Source organism: Podarcis bocagei (genome assembly GCF_964188305.1).
Source record: "Podarcis bocagei genome assembly, chromosome: 10".
In the NCBI taxonomy this organism is placed as follows: domain Eukaryota; kingdom Metazoa; phylum Chordata; class Lepidosauria; order Squamata; family Lacertidae; genus Podarcis; species Podarcis bocagei.
In genome coordinates this window covers 39,557,225-39,574,385 of record NC_138135.1, presented here as the reverse complement: position 1 = coordinate 39,574,385, position 17,161 = coordinate 39,557,225, and the positions used below count along the sequence as shown (strand labels likewise).

At 42.5% G+C, this 17,161-nt stretch overlaps 1 protein-coding gene across 1 annotated transcript; it reads right to left on the bottom strand.

Moving 5' to 3' along the window:
- Nucleotides 1-4,236: 4,236 nt before the first annotated feature.
- On the bottom strand, nt 4,237-16,842 carry UBE2N (ubiquitin conjugating enzyme E2 N). The gene is made up of 4 exons (XM_081210969.1): nt 16,684-16,842; nt 7,012-7,258; nt 6,706-6,846; nt 4,237-5,850 (listed from the first exon to the last, which is right to left on the bottom strand). Exons 1-4 carry the CDS (start codon nt 16,711-16,713, stop codon nt 5,810-5,812), a joined length of 459 nt encoding a protein of 152 aa, XP_081067095.1. The 5' UTR covers nt 16,714-16,842; the 3' UTR covers nt 4,237-5,809.
- Between the last annotated feature and the right edge of the window lie 319 nt (nt 16,843-17,161).

Below are 17,161 nucleotides of genomic sequence, written 5' to 3'. Positions count from 1 at the left end.
TAAATCTGCAATTAGCAGATTTAAAGAATAAGGACTGCTTAGCAGCTCTGAACAAGCATGTTATCCAGTAAAGGGGTTAATAACAAATATGTTTAAACCACGGCATGGATGCCCACCCCACATACTCCTCTCAAGGACATTCCCACATCTCCCAATTAATACATTCAGCATTCCACTGAACTTTTCCCCTCCTGTGTGAAAGGAAACAATGGAGAAAAGCAAGTATCTGCAACTGCACAGCAGAAGTGTGCTTGGCCTCTTATGTGAGCCTGTAACTTTCCCTCACTAGGCAATGAGTTGAGTTACTCTACAATTTTAATCTCCCACAGGTACTGGGAGTCCACTGAGACAATAAGGTGAGTGTATATTTGTATTTTAATTTATAAATAATTTCTATATACTCATGTCACTCCTAAACTTAAGACATTTGACCAGCAACGTTGCTGTTAAATGGAATAGTTTCACAATCCAGTCACAATACCAGAAAATAGAGCTTCTGTTCTTCTGGATAGGGTTGTACTAAACCTGAAGGACCAAGGGGTGATCTTGGCTCAAGCTTTGCCAGTAGAGACTGAGGTGGCCAACTTCAGTTGGTATGTCAGCTGTGACCCTATCTGAACAGCTACCCATGCTTTGGTAACCTTCAAAATTAAATGACTATTATACTTGTCAGGGGTTTAGGAGCAGAGGCACGGGCAAGGGAGGAAACAGAGAGCGAAGGGGAGGAGGCAGAAGAAAAGATGAGTGATGACGACGACCCGAGATCTCCTAGTCTTTCCAGTGAATCAGAGGATTCACAGAAAGGAGCACCAGTGGCCAGGGCAAGGGGGGAGGCAAGGGGGGCACCCCAGGAAGATAGAGCCAGAAGGGACTCAGGGGGGAGCAGCTGGAAATCGGGACCAGCGTCACCGCCAGGAAGCAGGGAAGAGGAAGGGAGCCAGGGGGGAAGCGCTGGCAGCTCACCACAGGAGGGAGGGCATGAGTCAGGAGTGGCCACACCTCCATCGGGGAGCGAAGAAACGGTTAAGAGGAAGGTGGAAGGTTGGGCGCGCGCGCCAAGTTCAAATGCAGAGGAAGGCGGCGCAGTAAGCAGCCCCGAAAGGGAACCAGGTCCTAAAGCCCGGCGCAAGGAGGCAGGAGGGTCCGGGTCAGCGTCAGAAGAATCCCGGAAGGAAGAAGCCCCGGGGGGTAGAGGGACCCAGAGGAGGACAGTCAGGCGGAAAAGGTGGAGCAAGGCTAGGATATTAAGTTGGTGCACACGGGGCGGAGACTCAGACGGAGCTTCGCCGATCTAGCTACTAGACGTAGAGTTTGCGCGCAGCAGCGTGAGAATGGAAACTGTAATTCAATAAAGACTTTTACTCAATGATCGCTGGCTAGCGTGATCCTCTGTGAGCTAGGATCTTCAAGCAGCTCTGACAATACTTGAGCTTCAGCTTTAAAAATAATTGGGAAACTTAGAGAGTTTAGAACACAGCTGTGAAAGATTGCGAAGACTGAGCAGTATGCGCATTAACCGTTGTGCAAGAGCACTAGCTCTGGGTTTATTTGCAAGTCCAAGTTTTGACTTTTAAAAAAGCTTTTACATTATGGCTTGCAACCTGGTAGGGCTAATCTGCTGCTCTCCACTTATTACTTGACTCCAACTTCCATTGGCTGTATCCTGCATAGTCAATAGGGACTCCCAAGATCTAGTAGGCTCTCCATTTTCCTGAATCTTAATGCACCAAACAAATCCTTTCTTACAGACCTTCTGTACTCCCAACACATGAGGTGCAGCAGATGGCTATAGGGAAAGAGGTACTTTCCCATCATGCCAACTTTGGAATGCTGTACCCCCCCAAAGCCTCAGCTGCACCCACTCTGGTGGATTTCTGTTACAAAGCAAAGAACTTCGTGGAATCTCAGGATTTGTTATTGTTCAGCTTAAATTTATGTACTTTTTTGAGGTAACTTTAATTTTGCACTTCTAGCTTGCATTTCTGTATTTGTACTTAGGTGCACTTGATTTTAAACTTTGCTGATGGCACAATAGAAGTATCCTAAACAAAATAGGGAAACATTTTTGGGCCACTAAAACTTCAATATGAACCAGTGTGCTTTCTGAAAAGGATAGGACTCCTTTCTTGTCACATGGAAAGTTTCTCTCGCGAGGGGAGAGGTTATTTGGTAACTTGCTCCCCCCCCCCATTGTACAAATATACTTGAAAATTTACTGTGCAAATACCAATCTTTAAAATGAGAAGCTCACTGTATAATGAATAATCACTCTTCCTTTTATTCAGTGTCATAACATTACAGTCAGAAGATGTTAAACAGAACCTATCAGGCATTTAAAAAATAATCCTGAACATAGGAGGAATGTACATTACACTCAGATATACATGATTTCTAACCGTATTAGACCTGAAGATTTTACAGTAACCATAATTTGCTGGGCATATGCTTCATTTAAAAGCATAACATCCACATTATTTTAGGCCATAATTACACTTGATATTCAATATGTTTACTCTTGTAAAACTACCCATGCAAAGCATGGATTTATTTGTCACTGGGGTCTTCCTTCTTTCAAGAACACACACAAGAACTATATTTTTATCAGCTAAAGGAAAAAGAGTTATCGTGAACATGGTTTTAATTTAAGCCAAGGCTTCATACATCAGTACACATGCCAGATAACTGGCCTGAATATTTATTAGCACCAAGATTAATATGAAACACCTGTACTGTAATTCAGTAAAGGAACCCCATCTTTCTACCTAGCCCTATCATAAAGCAAACATACGTAAATAATTCTACTTGGTTTATTAGTATCATACAGTGGGACAATTCCAACCCGCTGAGATGTACCGAACAAGATGACCTATTTATTGTTGATAGTCTTTTTAGAACTCCTTTACAGATAAAAGTTGTTAGTTCAATCAAACACAGATTCAAGTACCTTCAGTGACTCTTTAGCCACATTCCTTGACCTTTTTCTTTAAGGGATAAAAGTCTAGTTCTTAATGTTTACACTTCATTAGGAGAAAGATTCAGGTGGAAAATGGAAATTCAAAACCAACCCTTGTAGTTACTTTAATTACTGCTCTCAACATTTAGAGCCAGAACACAGAGGGGCTTTTTGGATATTTTACTCCTTAACTGCAGTCCTAAAGGAATGCCTAAACTCCCAAGTTTTGGCACAAGAGCTGTTTTTCAATGCACACATGGAAAAAATATAGCATGCCTAGTTTACAAATGCATATACATCTGCTTTGCACCAACTCCCTATTTTAAACTTAGTAAGATTTCAACACAAGGTGTTTCAACACAGTTCCAAGGGCAACTGATGAGAAATCCTCAAATTTGAGTGTACACACCTCTCTAGTGCACAGCATAGATTCAACAGTTATTTGTACACATTTAAAGACATTTACCACATATGCAGGGCTGGAAAGGACACAGTCCAAAGTTAAGCGCCTCCCATGCCCATTTATTTCAATAGGAGAAATATAGCATGTGTTCAAAGCTACAATCCTATGTGCACTCATGCAGAATTGAATTCAGTGGGATTTACAGCAAATAAAAATACTTAGGATTAAGCTGTAACCCATTGAAATTTGTATAGCTCTTGCTAAATTATGCCCTATGTTTGAACATTAAGTAACATTCCAACTGTATAGTTGCCATATATACTTGACTTCAGCTACTGTGTACCATTTTTAACAGGTTTTATGGTATTTTTTCCATTGGTTTTATTCCAGAATGTGACATACAGAGAGCCAGTTTACGATGTCTGGTCTTTTTTTAAAAAAAAATAATATCATGGTAGCAGCATTTAAAAGCCATTTGCTATGCAGGTATTCAAGTTTCTTTAAAAAAACTACTACAGCTGCAAACATAAGCATTTTTTAAATATAACTTTTATTAAACTGAGTGGGACTTGTTTTTGAGTAGTCAGAGATTATACCACTATGCATGTGGTCATGTTCATTTTAGTCATTAACATATGAGAACTTAAACGCTCGTAAAGTGTTAGAGAAGAATAACACAATCAGTTCTCTACTACGGCAGACAGTGGTGCTATTCATTGGTAGTTGACAAGGACTAGCTAGAAGCCCAGAAACAATCTAAAAAAGAATTTCAACTAGAAACAATTTTTGAGATGCTCTCTCTCTCTCTTGTTGAAGCAGATTATCAGCCTTTTATCATGCTATAATGCAGTCAACTCTGACAATACCATCACTAAAAGCATTTTTGTCTGTTGAAAATGTGATTTTAATAGATATTCTTTATCTTACATAAGAGCACAATACATACACCACATTCTATAGAAACCCCAGATGATGCTAGAATAGGTATGATGGGCAGAAAATTATGGACCTCAATACTGTTTCCCCCCACCCCCCAAACTGCAAGACAGACATTACCCATGCCAAGCTGGCATTACACTGGCCACATGGAAAGCAGAGATATCAGAAAGGTGGTCAAGGCAAAGAAGTAGGGTAAGAAAAGAAAAGAAATTTTAAGAAATACAGAAGTTAGAAGTTGGGATCAAAATATGCTCCCATGAGTTATTTACATTTTTGCGTGATATCTTAAGAAATAAGAAGTTTCCATCTTCAAATGAAGAAATGGGTCAAGAAAGTAGTAGCTTAAAGACTGCAGGTACAGCCAGAGCTAAGAAGCCTAATTGTAAATACCTTAGCAACCAATTGACCTGCACTGTTAACATCTCATTTTATGCAGAGGATTTATTTATTTATTTTTAAGATCCAAGTTATTTTAAAATGTATTCTGATACTGGATAATACGTAGCACAAGACAGACAAGGTACACATACACCCAAAATTACTGTTTGTTTTGCTAGCTTCCTGCTTCAGTGGTACTTAACTTTGCAAGTACAAACACATTAATGATGCATCTAACCGACTCTGATAACAATTACATTTATCAGAGGCTTTTTAAAAACAAAAGAAATATTATGAACACTAATGTGGCATGGCCTATGAATACAGGTCAAGAGGGGGGGAATCCAATATTTCACTACAGCTGTTAGGTTGATGAAAATCAAAGTGTTCTAATCTGGCTTCATTAAAAAAAATGATTGTCACAATTGAAAAGTGAACAAAAGAACACAGCAAAACAAACTGTACAAAGGCAAAGTAGAATAACAAAATATTTTACTAAAACATAAGATTTACAGAAGATTTTTCAGACAAGCCATACAAAATGGTCACAAGCTTTTTTTTCTTTTCTTGAAGGGAGGGTTTTTACACTTGACAGCAGAATCACAATATTATTAGTGATGGATGTTTAATGTTCCCATTTTTGTTCAAACAGCCAAGCTTGTCCATCTACAGCGTCTAAGTTAGACTTGGCTAGAGGGCATATTCTAGAGTATAACTGGTTAGCTGCTTTAACCAATACAATTAGCATCACCATAAAAAAGGGAGGAAGAGCCCACACAATTAGAACAAAAATCCCTGCAGCTAACCCTGACTACTTTCATTCACAGTGCTTACACTTAACTCATGATGGGGAAAACTTATTAAAAGCAGAGATGTGCTACTGCTTTTAAACAATTTCACAAACAATCCCGATGATACTTCTAGCCTCTGCTCATGCGGAACAGGAGTGAATTAGGACAAGACACAGATTTGCTAGTATGCATTTAAATCACCAAAGAACTGATGTCTGGGTTTTATTCTGTAATGTTTTCTAAGACTGTGTCCATTAAATGCAAACAAAAAAAAACAAAAAACAAAAAAAGGAAGAGGTCTTGGCAGAACAGGAAAAAGTGATGCACACTGATTCAGAGCACATTTTAAATATTATTCATGGCATATAGCCTAGTCCATGCTCTGGCTGAAAAGAGAAAAGAAATATGTATTAGACAACAAAGCATCTAACTTCAGAATTCTCTACTCCCTCCCACCTTTCTTGCCCAAAACTCATTAGAATACTGGCTATTCCTGAGGACTACATATAATAAAATGAATCAAGTGCCAAATGTTCCATAGTTTTGCACCCTCATCTTTATAGAGCTATAGAGGCATTTACAAATTCACATCAATAATGCAACACTTACAACCAACATATGGTACATTGATTGTGTGACTCTTATGCACATCAGATGCAAAGGCAGTACCTGCTTACAACAGACAACTTATCAACCAATAGGTTTCTCACTTGATAATTTCCACACATAAATCTATGTACACACTCATACAAGAAAACTGAAAAAGTCAACTAGAGGTCAGACTTGGCCATCAGCCCATGATGACGCCCGCACTCATAGACTAGAAAGTAGGCTTCCAAGACTGCACAAGTTACATGGCCAAGATGTGACCTTTGAAATGCAAATAGCAGCTCTGGAGAGGGAATTTTCCTTGGCACTGTACAGGAAGAGAAACTGTTAAACCTCCCCTGTGCCTTCTCCCTTTGCGAAGTCTCCCCATGGCAATTTCTTCACAGAACAAAAACTATGTGCACAAATTGCATGCACATCATTAACAATGTGTCTCTTTTGTCCCCAAGACTTAAAAGGCTGGACGTATTTTATATTTACAGTATTTGAGTTATTGTATGTATGACTTGGAGTGATTCTTACAAAGATTTATTTTTGTAAGATACTTGAGGCGTCTGCATTTGGGATCAAAAGCAGGACAAGAATTTTATACATAACTCAATTTTCTTTAGTCTAGAGTAAGGGCACACTACCTGTTTCTATGGCTTGGGCTTCATTGGTCTTCCACTGCTCAGCTACATCATTTGCTAGTGGATCATCTGGGTTGGGAGCACTTAACAAAGCCTGGATTGATAGCAGAACTGTACGGATCTGCAGAGCTGGAGACCATTTGTCTGAGGAAGCAAGTTAGAGAGTACTAAAGCAATATTTCAAATACAAAACACACACCCCTTAAAAGATAACTGAAATATGAAATAATCTTCCAACTATTTTAATAATCTGAAAAATGCATGGAAGAAAAAGATATGTCATACTTATCATGGCTCCAAAATACTTACCTTTCAAAATATCTAAACATATTCTTCCCAATTTGTCTACGTTAGGATGATAAATTTTGGTCATGAAACGTACTTTCGGAGCTGCCATTGGATATTCTTCTGGAAGGAATAGTTCAAGTTTAAATGTCCCACCCTCAAAGGGAGAATCCTGTGGGCCTGCAATGACCACATGAAAATAACGTGCGTTGCTTTCATCTGGCTCTGCTTTTATTCCAGGAACAGGTTCTGCCAGCAAGCGCTGGGTTTCCTGAAAGAGAGAGAAAACCAAAGTGGAACACACACACATGCTATTCCTCTAAGAGGGCAGCCATCCATGGACAAAGGAAGTATACAAGCTGTTGTCCTCCCAGTACATTTTACCAAACTCTCAGAATATTACCTTCCCATCTGGTGAATCTAACTTTTCAGACATCAATAAATCAAGAAGTCTGAAGAAGCAGGCACACTGTATTAACCCAGCACCAAGAACTGCAAACACTTCCACTTCCTATATTCCATTATGTAAGCAAACGGGTCCAGTTATCATTTAGTAAATTTAGTTTCATATTGCTATATTTAGATGAGGTTGAAGTGCAGTATCATTCTATCGTGTTGTGATGTCTCTATCAGCAGGAAAAATAAATAACCAGGAAAGATAACACGGCAGTTCACAACATAAAAATACAAAATGAAAACACAAAATACATAATAAAACAAAAACACAACCAATAACCCCACTTCCAAATGTTTTGCCTGGCACTGAAAGATATACAAATCATAGAACTGTGGACTTGGAAAGGACCCCAAGGCAGGGTTCAAAATTAGCAGGGGGCCAGGTGCATTTTACACCTAAAGGTTCTCCATTTGCGAGCACCTCAAAAAGTCTGAGTGCCATTTTTTGCGACTGGCTGACACTCAAGGATTACTGAAATGTATGTGCTTTGGAGCCTTGAAGTATATGTTAAGAATAGACAATATGTTAAGGAGTAGAGTGCTTTGAAAACTAAAGTATGGTACCAATATTTTTATTGTAAACACCAAATTAAACATGTATTAACAATTTCTAATAAAAATGTGTCACTTATGTGAATTGTGTATTAGTTCCTGCTTATCAAAATAATAAAAAGTGTTGTCACCCCCAAGTGCCAACTAGACATTCTGTTTTGGCACCCACAGCCCAGGTCTCAGAAGCCATTTGGCTCCTAGCTTTTCTATCTTAGTTTCTAACATTACTCCAAGGGTAATCTAGTCCAACCCCCTGCAATGCAGGCAAGCGCCCCTGGGGAGGGAATTCCACAAACAGGGAGCCACCGCAGAAAAGACCTGTTCTCCTGTTGCCATCCTCTTGTGGAAGAGGCACACACAAAATAGCCTCACATGATGATTGAAGGGTCTGGATCCGTTCATATGGGGAGAGGTGGTCCTGAGCTGTTTAAGGCTTTATAGATCAAAACCAACACTTTGAACTGGGCCCGGAAACTAATCAACATAATTTAGGCTATCCCTGTCCAGATAGCACAGTTGGGCCACCAGCTGAAACTGATGGAAGGCACTCCCTGCCACTGAGGCCACCTGAACCTCAAGCAAAGGATCCAGGAGTACCCTCAAGCTACATACCCAGGCCTTCAGAGGGAGTGTAACCAACCCCATCAAGAGCAGGCAACATCCCATCCATCTGGTCTAGGGAAGCACCCACTAACAGTGCCTCAGTCTTGTCTGGATTGAGCTTCAGTTTGTTGGCTGTCATCCAGTCCATTACCAAGACAACAGTCCAGCACATCCACTGCTACACCTGCAGTAAGGAGGAGTAGATCTGTGTGTCATCAGCACGTTGCTGACAACATACTCCAAAACTCCAGATAACCTTGCTCTGCAGCAATTTCATGCCACTACAAATCAGTTCACTACAAGATGCAAATATAGTAATGATAGTGTTGATAACAGTGAGATTGTGTTTGGCTGCATTACTAAACAAGTAACCTTGGATTGGTATCAAAAAATACAGAGTATCTTCAGCTATTTGGTGCAGAATTGTGATCTGGGAATCTGCCAAGCACATCACTCCTGCAATGTTTAGACAACGTGGTCTGAATTCTCTTGCTTCCTCCATCTTCTGAATCAAGGGACATGAATGTCTGAAATCTACCCACACAAAAGCAAGGCACATTAATTGTGGAAAACCTGTTTCAATTCATATAAACCTTTTTCTGATGTCCATGAAGTTTAAAATGAAACGTCAGTATTTCAGGCTATGAATTATGTTTCAGACAATGGTTTTGTCTAGAGAAATAAGCTTTAGCTGAAGGGGAGAGGAGGGGAAGGGAAACTCATTCACTGATGGATGGACACTGTTAAATGTCAGGCATTGACTATTACTTCTATAAAGGATCAGGCTGCAAGTCTGAACAGCAGCACAATCTACGATAAATATGTTTACTCAAAATAAGTCTCACTATGTTCTATGGGGCTCATTCCCTAATGAGCTTAGGACTGCAGATTCAGTATAGCAGGAGTGTTCATTATTTTTAGAATACCCAGATCCATTGCTATTTCTTAAGTTACATCAACAGGATATTTGCTTCCCAGGCCTGTCTCAAAGAGTCCTCAAACAGTTTCAAACAGTTCTTGTCTACTCAGAGATAAGTCCTATTGACTTCAATGGAGCTTATGCTCAGATACAGTAAGTGTGCATTAGTTTGCACCCTGAGACTAAGAAGTAAAAACTTATTTTTTGTTTTGTTACAGTGTTAACAACAAACGCTAAGATATACTTAAGATACTGTGAGTTGCAATAACTTGTAGCTCCATATCTGACACTGAGTCTCGGACTCAAAAGAGCTGCTTTTCCTCATAGCACTTGCGCCAGGCCCAGTGGATTTGTGTCTTATATCTGAACAGTGACTCTCGCACAGGTCATGAACTGTTTTGGAAAGTCCCCTTGGTTTCACAAACAGTCTTCCTTGTGGCAAGGAAACTGATATTGAAGGAAAGAAGTCTATACATTGGTACCTCGGGTTAAGTACTTAATTCGTTCCGGAGCTCTGTTCTTAACCTGAAACTGTTCTTAACCTGAAGCACCACTTTAGCTAATGGGGCCTCCTGCTGCCGCCACACCGCCAGAGCACAATTTCTGTTCTCATCCTGAAGCAAAGTTCTTAACCTGAGGTACTATTTCTGGGTTAGCGGAGTCTGTAACCTGAAGCGTATGTAACCTGAAGCATATGTAACCCGAGGTACCACTGTAGTTCCCTTTGACTCATGGAACTAGTGTCACAGTTATTTGGACGCTGGCCTACGTATTTTCCCAGTTATTGTCTGAATAATGCATTTATCAGGCTAAAAATAAATATTCAATTAACTGTCATAAATACTGTATACCAAACTGTACTCAAGCCATTCATGTTCTTAAAGCAGTGAGGTTTAGTTTTAACGAAGTATTTAATATATTCCAACCCCAAGAAAAAAACATGGAGAAAATGCTTTTCTTCATGTACCTCCTAAATGCTCACAGGATCCATGCCCCTTCATTAGTGAGAGCCTTTTCTCTCTCTCCCTTCCTTCCAATCACTGATTTCAATGACTTTTTCCATAAAAGCCTTTCCTGGCTCACTTTAAGCTCTACATTTTCATCACCCCCTTCCTTCTCTCACTGGTCCGTCCTCATGTCCTCTCCTATCAGATTCAGACTGCAAGCCCTCTAGGTGCAGACTGTACAACTTGGTGTTCCACAGCACCAAGCAGTTTGTTGATGCCAACAGCCAATGTTAGAGGTGTAGGAAGAACAAGAATGAAGACACTTTTCAATTTCCTGCTGGAGCATTCTCTCAGCTTTGCTCACTGCCTTTATGACATCTGATGCCTTCTTTCCACACCTCTTTGTAACTTTTAAAGGAACCAGAGCTATTATTAGATCTCAGCCAGTAGACAAAAATCATTTAAAGAGATTGAGATTACCAGACACCTGTCATACATGAGTAAAGACAGTTGCAGATCTTATTTCCTGATCATCTGTTCACTTGCTCAGTCATTAGCCCATTTTACTTCTCCTTGCCACTTCAATCTGAGTCACAAGCCCCACACCTAAATTGTTTCCTCCCAACTCATTTGAGAAAAATTACTGGAGACAGTCTTTCCCTCCCACAACACTGATACTTATATCTGAGACCTAGTCATATTTATTTTGGCATATCTGATTTACAGAATAGGTCTCAACATTTTTAGAGTTAAACAAACAAACCAAACTACCCTTCCAATTAGCACTTCAAAAGAAAAGAAACTTTTGCTACTTTCATGCTGCATAAATAGGTTTTAAATGCAGCAAGTAGTGAGAGAACAATGTTGGGTAAACTGATGCCAGTTTAGGAGCTATTCAACTTTCTTGCTTGCTGGGCGGGATAACTGTAGGTCTGCTTTCCTATTTGCATGGGTCTGTTCTTGACACACTGGAGTAAATAAGCACAGTAACATTTAGGCTAAAAAGACCAGTGAGGCAGCATGTCTGCAGTCATCTTTCTAGATATACTCTACAAAGGCCCCAGAAATGTTGTGATAGGTAGGATATTATTATTGCAACTGAAGTACAGCGTATCCAAATCTTACATACTGTTATAAAAGTTACTTGAAGAACTCAGGAGGTATTGGAAGAACAGCAAGGTGTTTCTATGTATGGTTTTAATGCCTTCAAATAAATTATAGAGTAGCAGTCCAGCTTGGATCTATTATCACTGAAATCAAATGTGTTAAAAATACTACTGATACTGAAACCCTACAAGTTCCAGGTCAGTGATCTGTGCCAGTGCTGGCAATTACTCCAATACAAACTCACTGTACTCATGGCAAAGAAGCCCAAACCTGCTTAGTACACAGTGGAGTGACGCAGCCACGGTCACAAGGCCATTCAGTCCCAGAAGATCTGGGATCAAACAAAGAGAGCAGCAGAACTTTACTAGAAACATCTGTGTGTTGTCACTACAAAGGCAGAAGAAGAAGAAGAAGAGTTTGGATTTGATATCCTGCTTTATCACTACCCGAAGGAGTCTCAAAGCGACTAACATTCTCCTTTCCCTTCCTCCCCCACAACAAACACTCTGTGAGGTGAGTGGGGCTGAGAGACTTCAGAGAAGTGTGACTGGACCAAGGTCACCCAGCAACTGAATGTGGAGGAGCGGAGACACGAACCCGGTTCACCAGATTACAAGTCTACCGCTCTTAACCACTACACCACACTGGCACCCACCACTAAACTGACTAGCTACATAAGACTTGTCACTGAAATGCTAGCTTAGTGGTTTTGAACTATGTACAAACTAGTATAAGGGTAAGGGGACCCCTGACCATTAGGTCCAGTCGTGACTGACTCTGGGGTTGCGGCGCTCATCTCGCTTTACTGGCCGAGGGAGCCGGCGTACAGCTTCCGAGTCATGTGGCCAGCATGACTAAGCCGCTTGTGGCGAACCAGAGCAGCCAATGGAAATGCCGTTTACCTTCCCGCCGGAGCGGTACCTATTTATCTACTTGCACTTTGATGTGCTTTCGAACTACTAGGTTGGCAGGAGCAGCAACCGAGCAACGGGAGCTCACCCCGTCGCGGGGATTCAAACCGCTGACCTTCCGATTGGCAAGCCGTAGGCTCAGTGGTTTAGACCACAGCGCCACCCGCATCCCTACAAACTAGTATACAGAAGGCCAAAAGAAAAACTATTCTCAAATAGATTAATATGCTACAGTTTAGTACTGACAAGGATAACAAAATCTTCTGCCTGGTGTGGCCTGTACAATCAGTGTTAGAAACTGGGATAGAAAAGCTAGGAGCCAAATGCTTCTGGGACCTGGGTTATGGGCCAAAACAGAATGTCTAGTTGCCATGGGGGAAGGGGTCAGCAACACTTTTTATTTATTATTTTGATAAGCATGAACTAATGCACAATTCACATAAGTGGCACATTGTTAATATCATATTTTTAGAAGAAATTGTTAATACATGTTTAATTAAAGGTGAAGGTAAAAGGACCCCTGAAAATTAAGTCCAGCTGCAAACGACTCTGGGGTTGTGGCGCTCATCTCGCTTTACAGGCCGAGGGAGCCGGCGTTTATCCGCTTCCACAGACAGTTTTTCCAGGTCATGTGGCCAGAATGACTAAGCCGCTTAGTCATGTTTCATTAGGTGTTTACAATAAAAATATTGGTACCATACTTCAGTTTTTAAAACATTCTACTCTTTATTGTTAAATTCCTTAACATATTGTCTATTCTTAACATATACTGTACTTTGAAGCTTCAAAGCACATATATTTCAGTAATCCTTGAGTGTCAGCCAGGCATAAAAAATTGCACTCTGCCTTTTTGAGGTGCTCACAAATGGAGAACCTTTCGGAGCAATATGCGCCTGGCACCCTGCTAATTTTGAACCCTGTGTACAATTCTATATTTTTCTACTGTGTCCTACCTTTCAAACAGATAATGCACATCACAAGAACTCAACTTCACACATACCCCAATTAACCAGGGTCCACAAACTTTGGCTTGGCTTACTAGCCAGCCATTGCTTGTTGCTGCCCTCATGCCTCATTTCTGTGCCTCAGAGCAAAAGGAGGGAAGGAGACAGACAGACAGAGAGAGAGAGAGAGAGAGAGAGAGAGAGAGAGAGGGAGGGAGGGAGGGAGAAGAGAAAGGACCAAAATTTGTTTAGTTTACAATGGAGTTTTTGCCTTTTGTAATGATGATGATGATGATGATGATGATGATGATGAAATACCCAATCCCCCTCTCCTACATTCTCTGCAATACACAGAAGGAAAGGCACTTGCTACTAAAATAATGTGTTCGGGTGAAGGGGCTGAGTTGGTCCAGGATTCATTGGATCCTGAGTGGGTCTCACTGACAACATCAGGCATGATAGTTCTGCCCCCCACTCAATCTTCTGTGGTGGCTACAATGAACAGCAGTGCTGCGTGGCCCTGCTGCTCTGCAAAGCCTGTGGGAGTTGGGATTGTGCCTCAAGTCCTTTTGAGAGAGTGCGTTTTTAAAAACTATTTTTTGACTAGAAAGCCTTTTAACAAAAATTAGTGTATATATTGAGTCATTGCTCCATGTTGGATGGGTATTTTGAATTGCAACTACTATTGACTACTTGAGATGGTTAATCAAGGGCTCCATAAATCCCCTTTTGGGGGCTTCCCATGGGGAGGGGATTCCACTGGCAGTGCTCCTTACATTCAGCTGATAGAAGGGGGAGTTTGAGGGCTAAGACTGATGCAAGATCCTGAGGGTGGGGGTTGAACTGCTCTGCCTATTTGCCACTTTCAAAATTATTTGGGGATAGCTGGGAAACTATTTGTCTCTTACTAACATTTCAGTTTCCTGTAAATTTTCCAGCCCTGTTTTGTCTCTTGGTAAAATTTCGGATTCCTGTAAATTTTCCAACATTGTTTTTGTAACAAGACTCACTTAGGTTTTGCATTTATTTTGTGACATGAGCAACACAAGTATACAATCCGTTCAGAAATTAAGAGTTCAAGTTTGATATAAGTTTGGTTTTAGGTTAGAAATCACTTTCTAGGAAATATCAGCTTTCGGTTTCAATTTTTGATAGGCTTGAAACCAATGCCTGGTGAGATCTCCTATCAAGTGGAAAAGCTAAGGTCTTTCATGGTTAGCTGCGCAGTTTTAGTAACTTGTGTAGCTCTTTGTTTCTCCATGTAACAAGGCGTAGAACTGAATCTGAGCTGCATCCCTTTTCACACTTGAGAGTGTATCCCACTGAACTCAGTGTGACTTATTTCCAAGTCAAATGGGTATGTAGAATAAAAATAAGGTAAATACACAATGAATTTACTCATACTATAGTGAACATTTCTCTCAGCATACTGACTGTAGAACATTACATGTTTTTCCTTCAATAAAACTGAGGTAAATCAATGCCAAGTTTCCCATTAATACCCTAAGAGGCCTGCTGGATCAGACATATAGTCCATCTAGTTCAGCATCCTGTTTCTGACAGTGGCCAGCCAGATGCCTCTGCAAAGCTCACAAGCAGAACATGTCCACAAAAGCCCTCGCACTGTTGCTCATTCAACTACTTAATCCTAAACATGTTTACTCCATGTTCCACAGACCTCAGTGGGACCTAACCCCCTGCTTAAGTACAATTTAGGGTTGCAAGTTGGCTGGAGCTTTCAGCAATATAAATTTAGCAGCAATTCTTTGCACAACTAAGAACCGAGTACAATGTCTCAATCATACAAATCTTTTCCACTGCAACACTTACTGGAATCCAAGGCAACTGATTGAAAACACAGCCTTGTGACCTTTTCAGAGCACTGTTAAGATCATGTAACCCATAATCTGAAAACTCAGAATTACATATCAAGGGTGTACTGCTGAAAGTGTAGCAGTGATAGTATAAACACACAAAGGGTGTTAGTTCTGGAAGCTCTTTCTTTTAAATCAGATACTTCCTGTTTTTAACTTTTAAGCTACATGTGAAAAGATAAATCGATACAATTTCATGCCCATTTTTTGTGCTCCATAATATGCCAAACATGATAGCACCCAAAAACTCAAGAGAAATATGTGCATATGTGTTTTATCTGGCAGCATGAAATCAAAACATTCTGAGCCAAATCCAGTGTTTTTCATACCTGTAGAAATGAATGGACCTAACTAACCTAGGTCTGTTCATTTTATTTATTACATTTATACCCCACCTTTCTTCCAGGGTGTTCAAATGTGCACAGTTCAGCCCTCTCACAATTTCATCCTGACAACTACCTTGAGAGGCAGGCTAGGCGGAGAGACAGAGACTAGCTCATGGCCACCCAGTGAGTTGGGGACCAGAACCCCCGTCTCCCAGGTCCAACATTCTAGCTACTACATACCACGTTGGCGCCAATGGGCCTACTCTGATTCAACGGATGCAACCCTCTCCCTTAAAAAAGGGGGCACTGCAACAAAACCTAGCTCGCATTTGGGGAGGGGAGAGAGACTTGGCTAAGCCCATTCACTTCGACCGGCGCTCTTGGGAACCGCCACCGTGAGCCAGCAGCGGACTCTGCTGCTGCCTGAGAGCCGACGCGAGGCTTAGGCAAAGCTGCGCCTTCCCGTCGGCTGCCATGCGGGTGTCGTGCGCCGCTTCCCACCAGCTTGCCTGGGCCACCGCCAGGTCTCGCCCGCCTAGTTCGTGCGAGCGAGAGAGAGAGCCCGCCCCGGCCGCCTCCCTTCGCCCTGCCGCGGCTCAGCAGAGGCAGGGGCGCCGGCTGCAGCGGCGGAGAGGGCGGGGACCAGCGCCGTGACTCGCGCGGCTCAGAACCCAGGCCCGGAAGGTGGCGGGGGGGGGGCGCCTTCCATCCGCCCTGCTTGCGGCTCCCATTCATTCCCGGCAGGCAGATGCTCGCAAGGCGCCGCCGCCCCTCAGGCGCGCACCGGCTGGTCCCTCCCGCGATGGCTGCTGCCGTTGTCGCCACCAGGCCGGCCTCGCCCCCCGCGCCCTGCAGCGGCGGGGGAAGGAAGGAGGGCGAAGTCGCCGCCTGCCTGCCTGCCCCGCTCACCGGAAGCGCCGCGCTGCCCTCAGCGCTTTCCTCGGGGCTCCGGCGGCCCCGGGCCTGGACGTGAGGCCCGGCGAGGCCTGCGCGCAGCTTGAGGGCCGAGCGGGGCAAGGGGGTGGGGACAGGCCGGAGGAGGAAGGGGAGCGGGTACCTTGATGATCCTGCGGGGCAGCCCGGCCATCTTGTCTTATTGGGATTCAGGCTCCGCTGGGTCTCGGCTCCGCTCGGGGCTTACGCACTACCGGAAAGAGCTCTGCGCTTCACTTCCCCCTGACGTCACCGGCAGCGCCTCCCGAGGCATGCTGGGAAGTGTAGTCCCGGAGCCAGGCGGCGCGGACAGGTTTGTGCTGGCCGCACCTTCCGAATTAACACAGGTGCCTCGTGTCAGGAGCTTCTGTGGAGGGCAGAGCGCCCTTTGTCAGAGACACACGAAGCGTTAGCCATAGAAGAATGTTGATTTAAACATTGCCGCTCCAAGAACCTGAGTTCTGTGAGAATTTTTTTTGCCTGCCTTCGCTTATTTTATGTATTTTATCCTGCTTCTGTTACTCATGGAAAATGCATTGAGCTGAGCAAGACGCTGACTATATCGTAGATCGCCTCACACTTTCAAATCCGTCTTCGCGGCC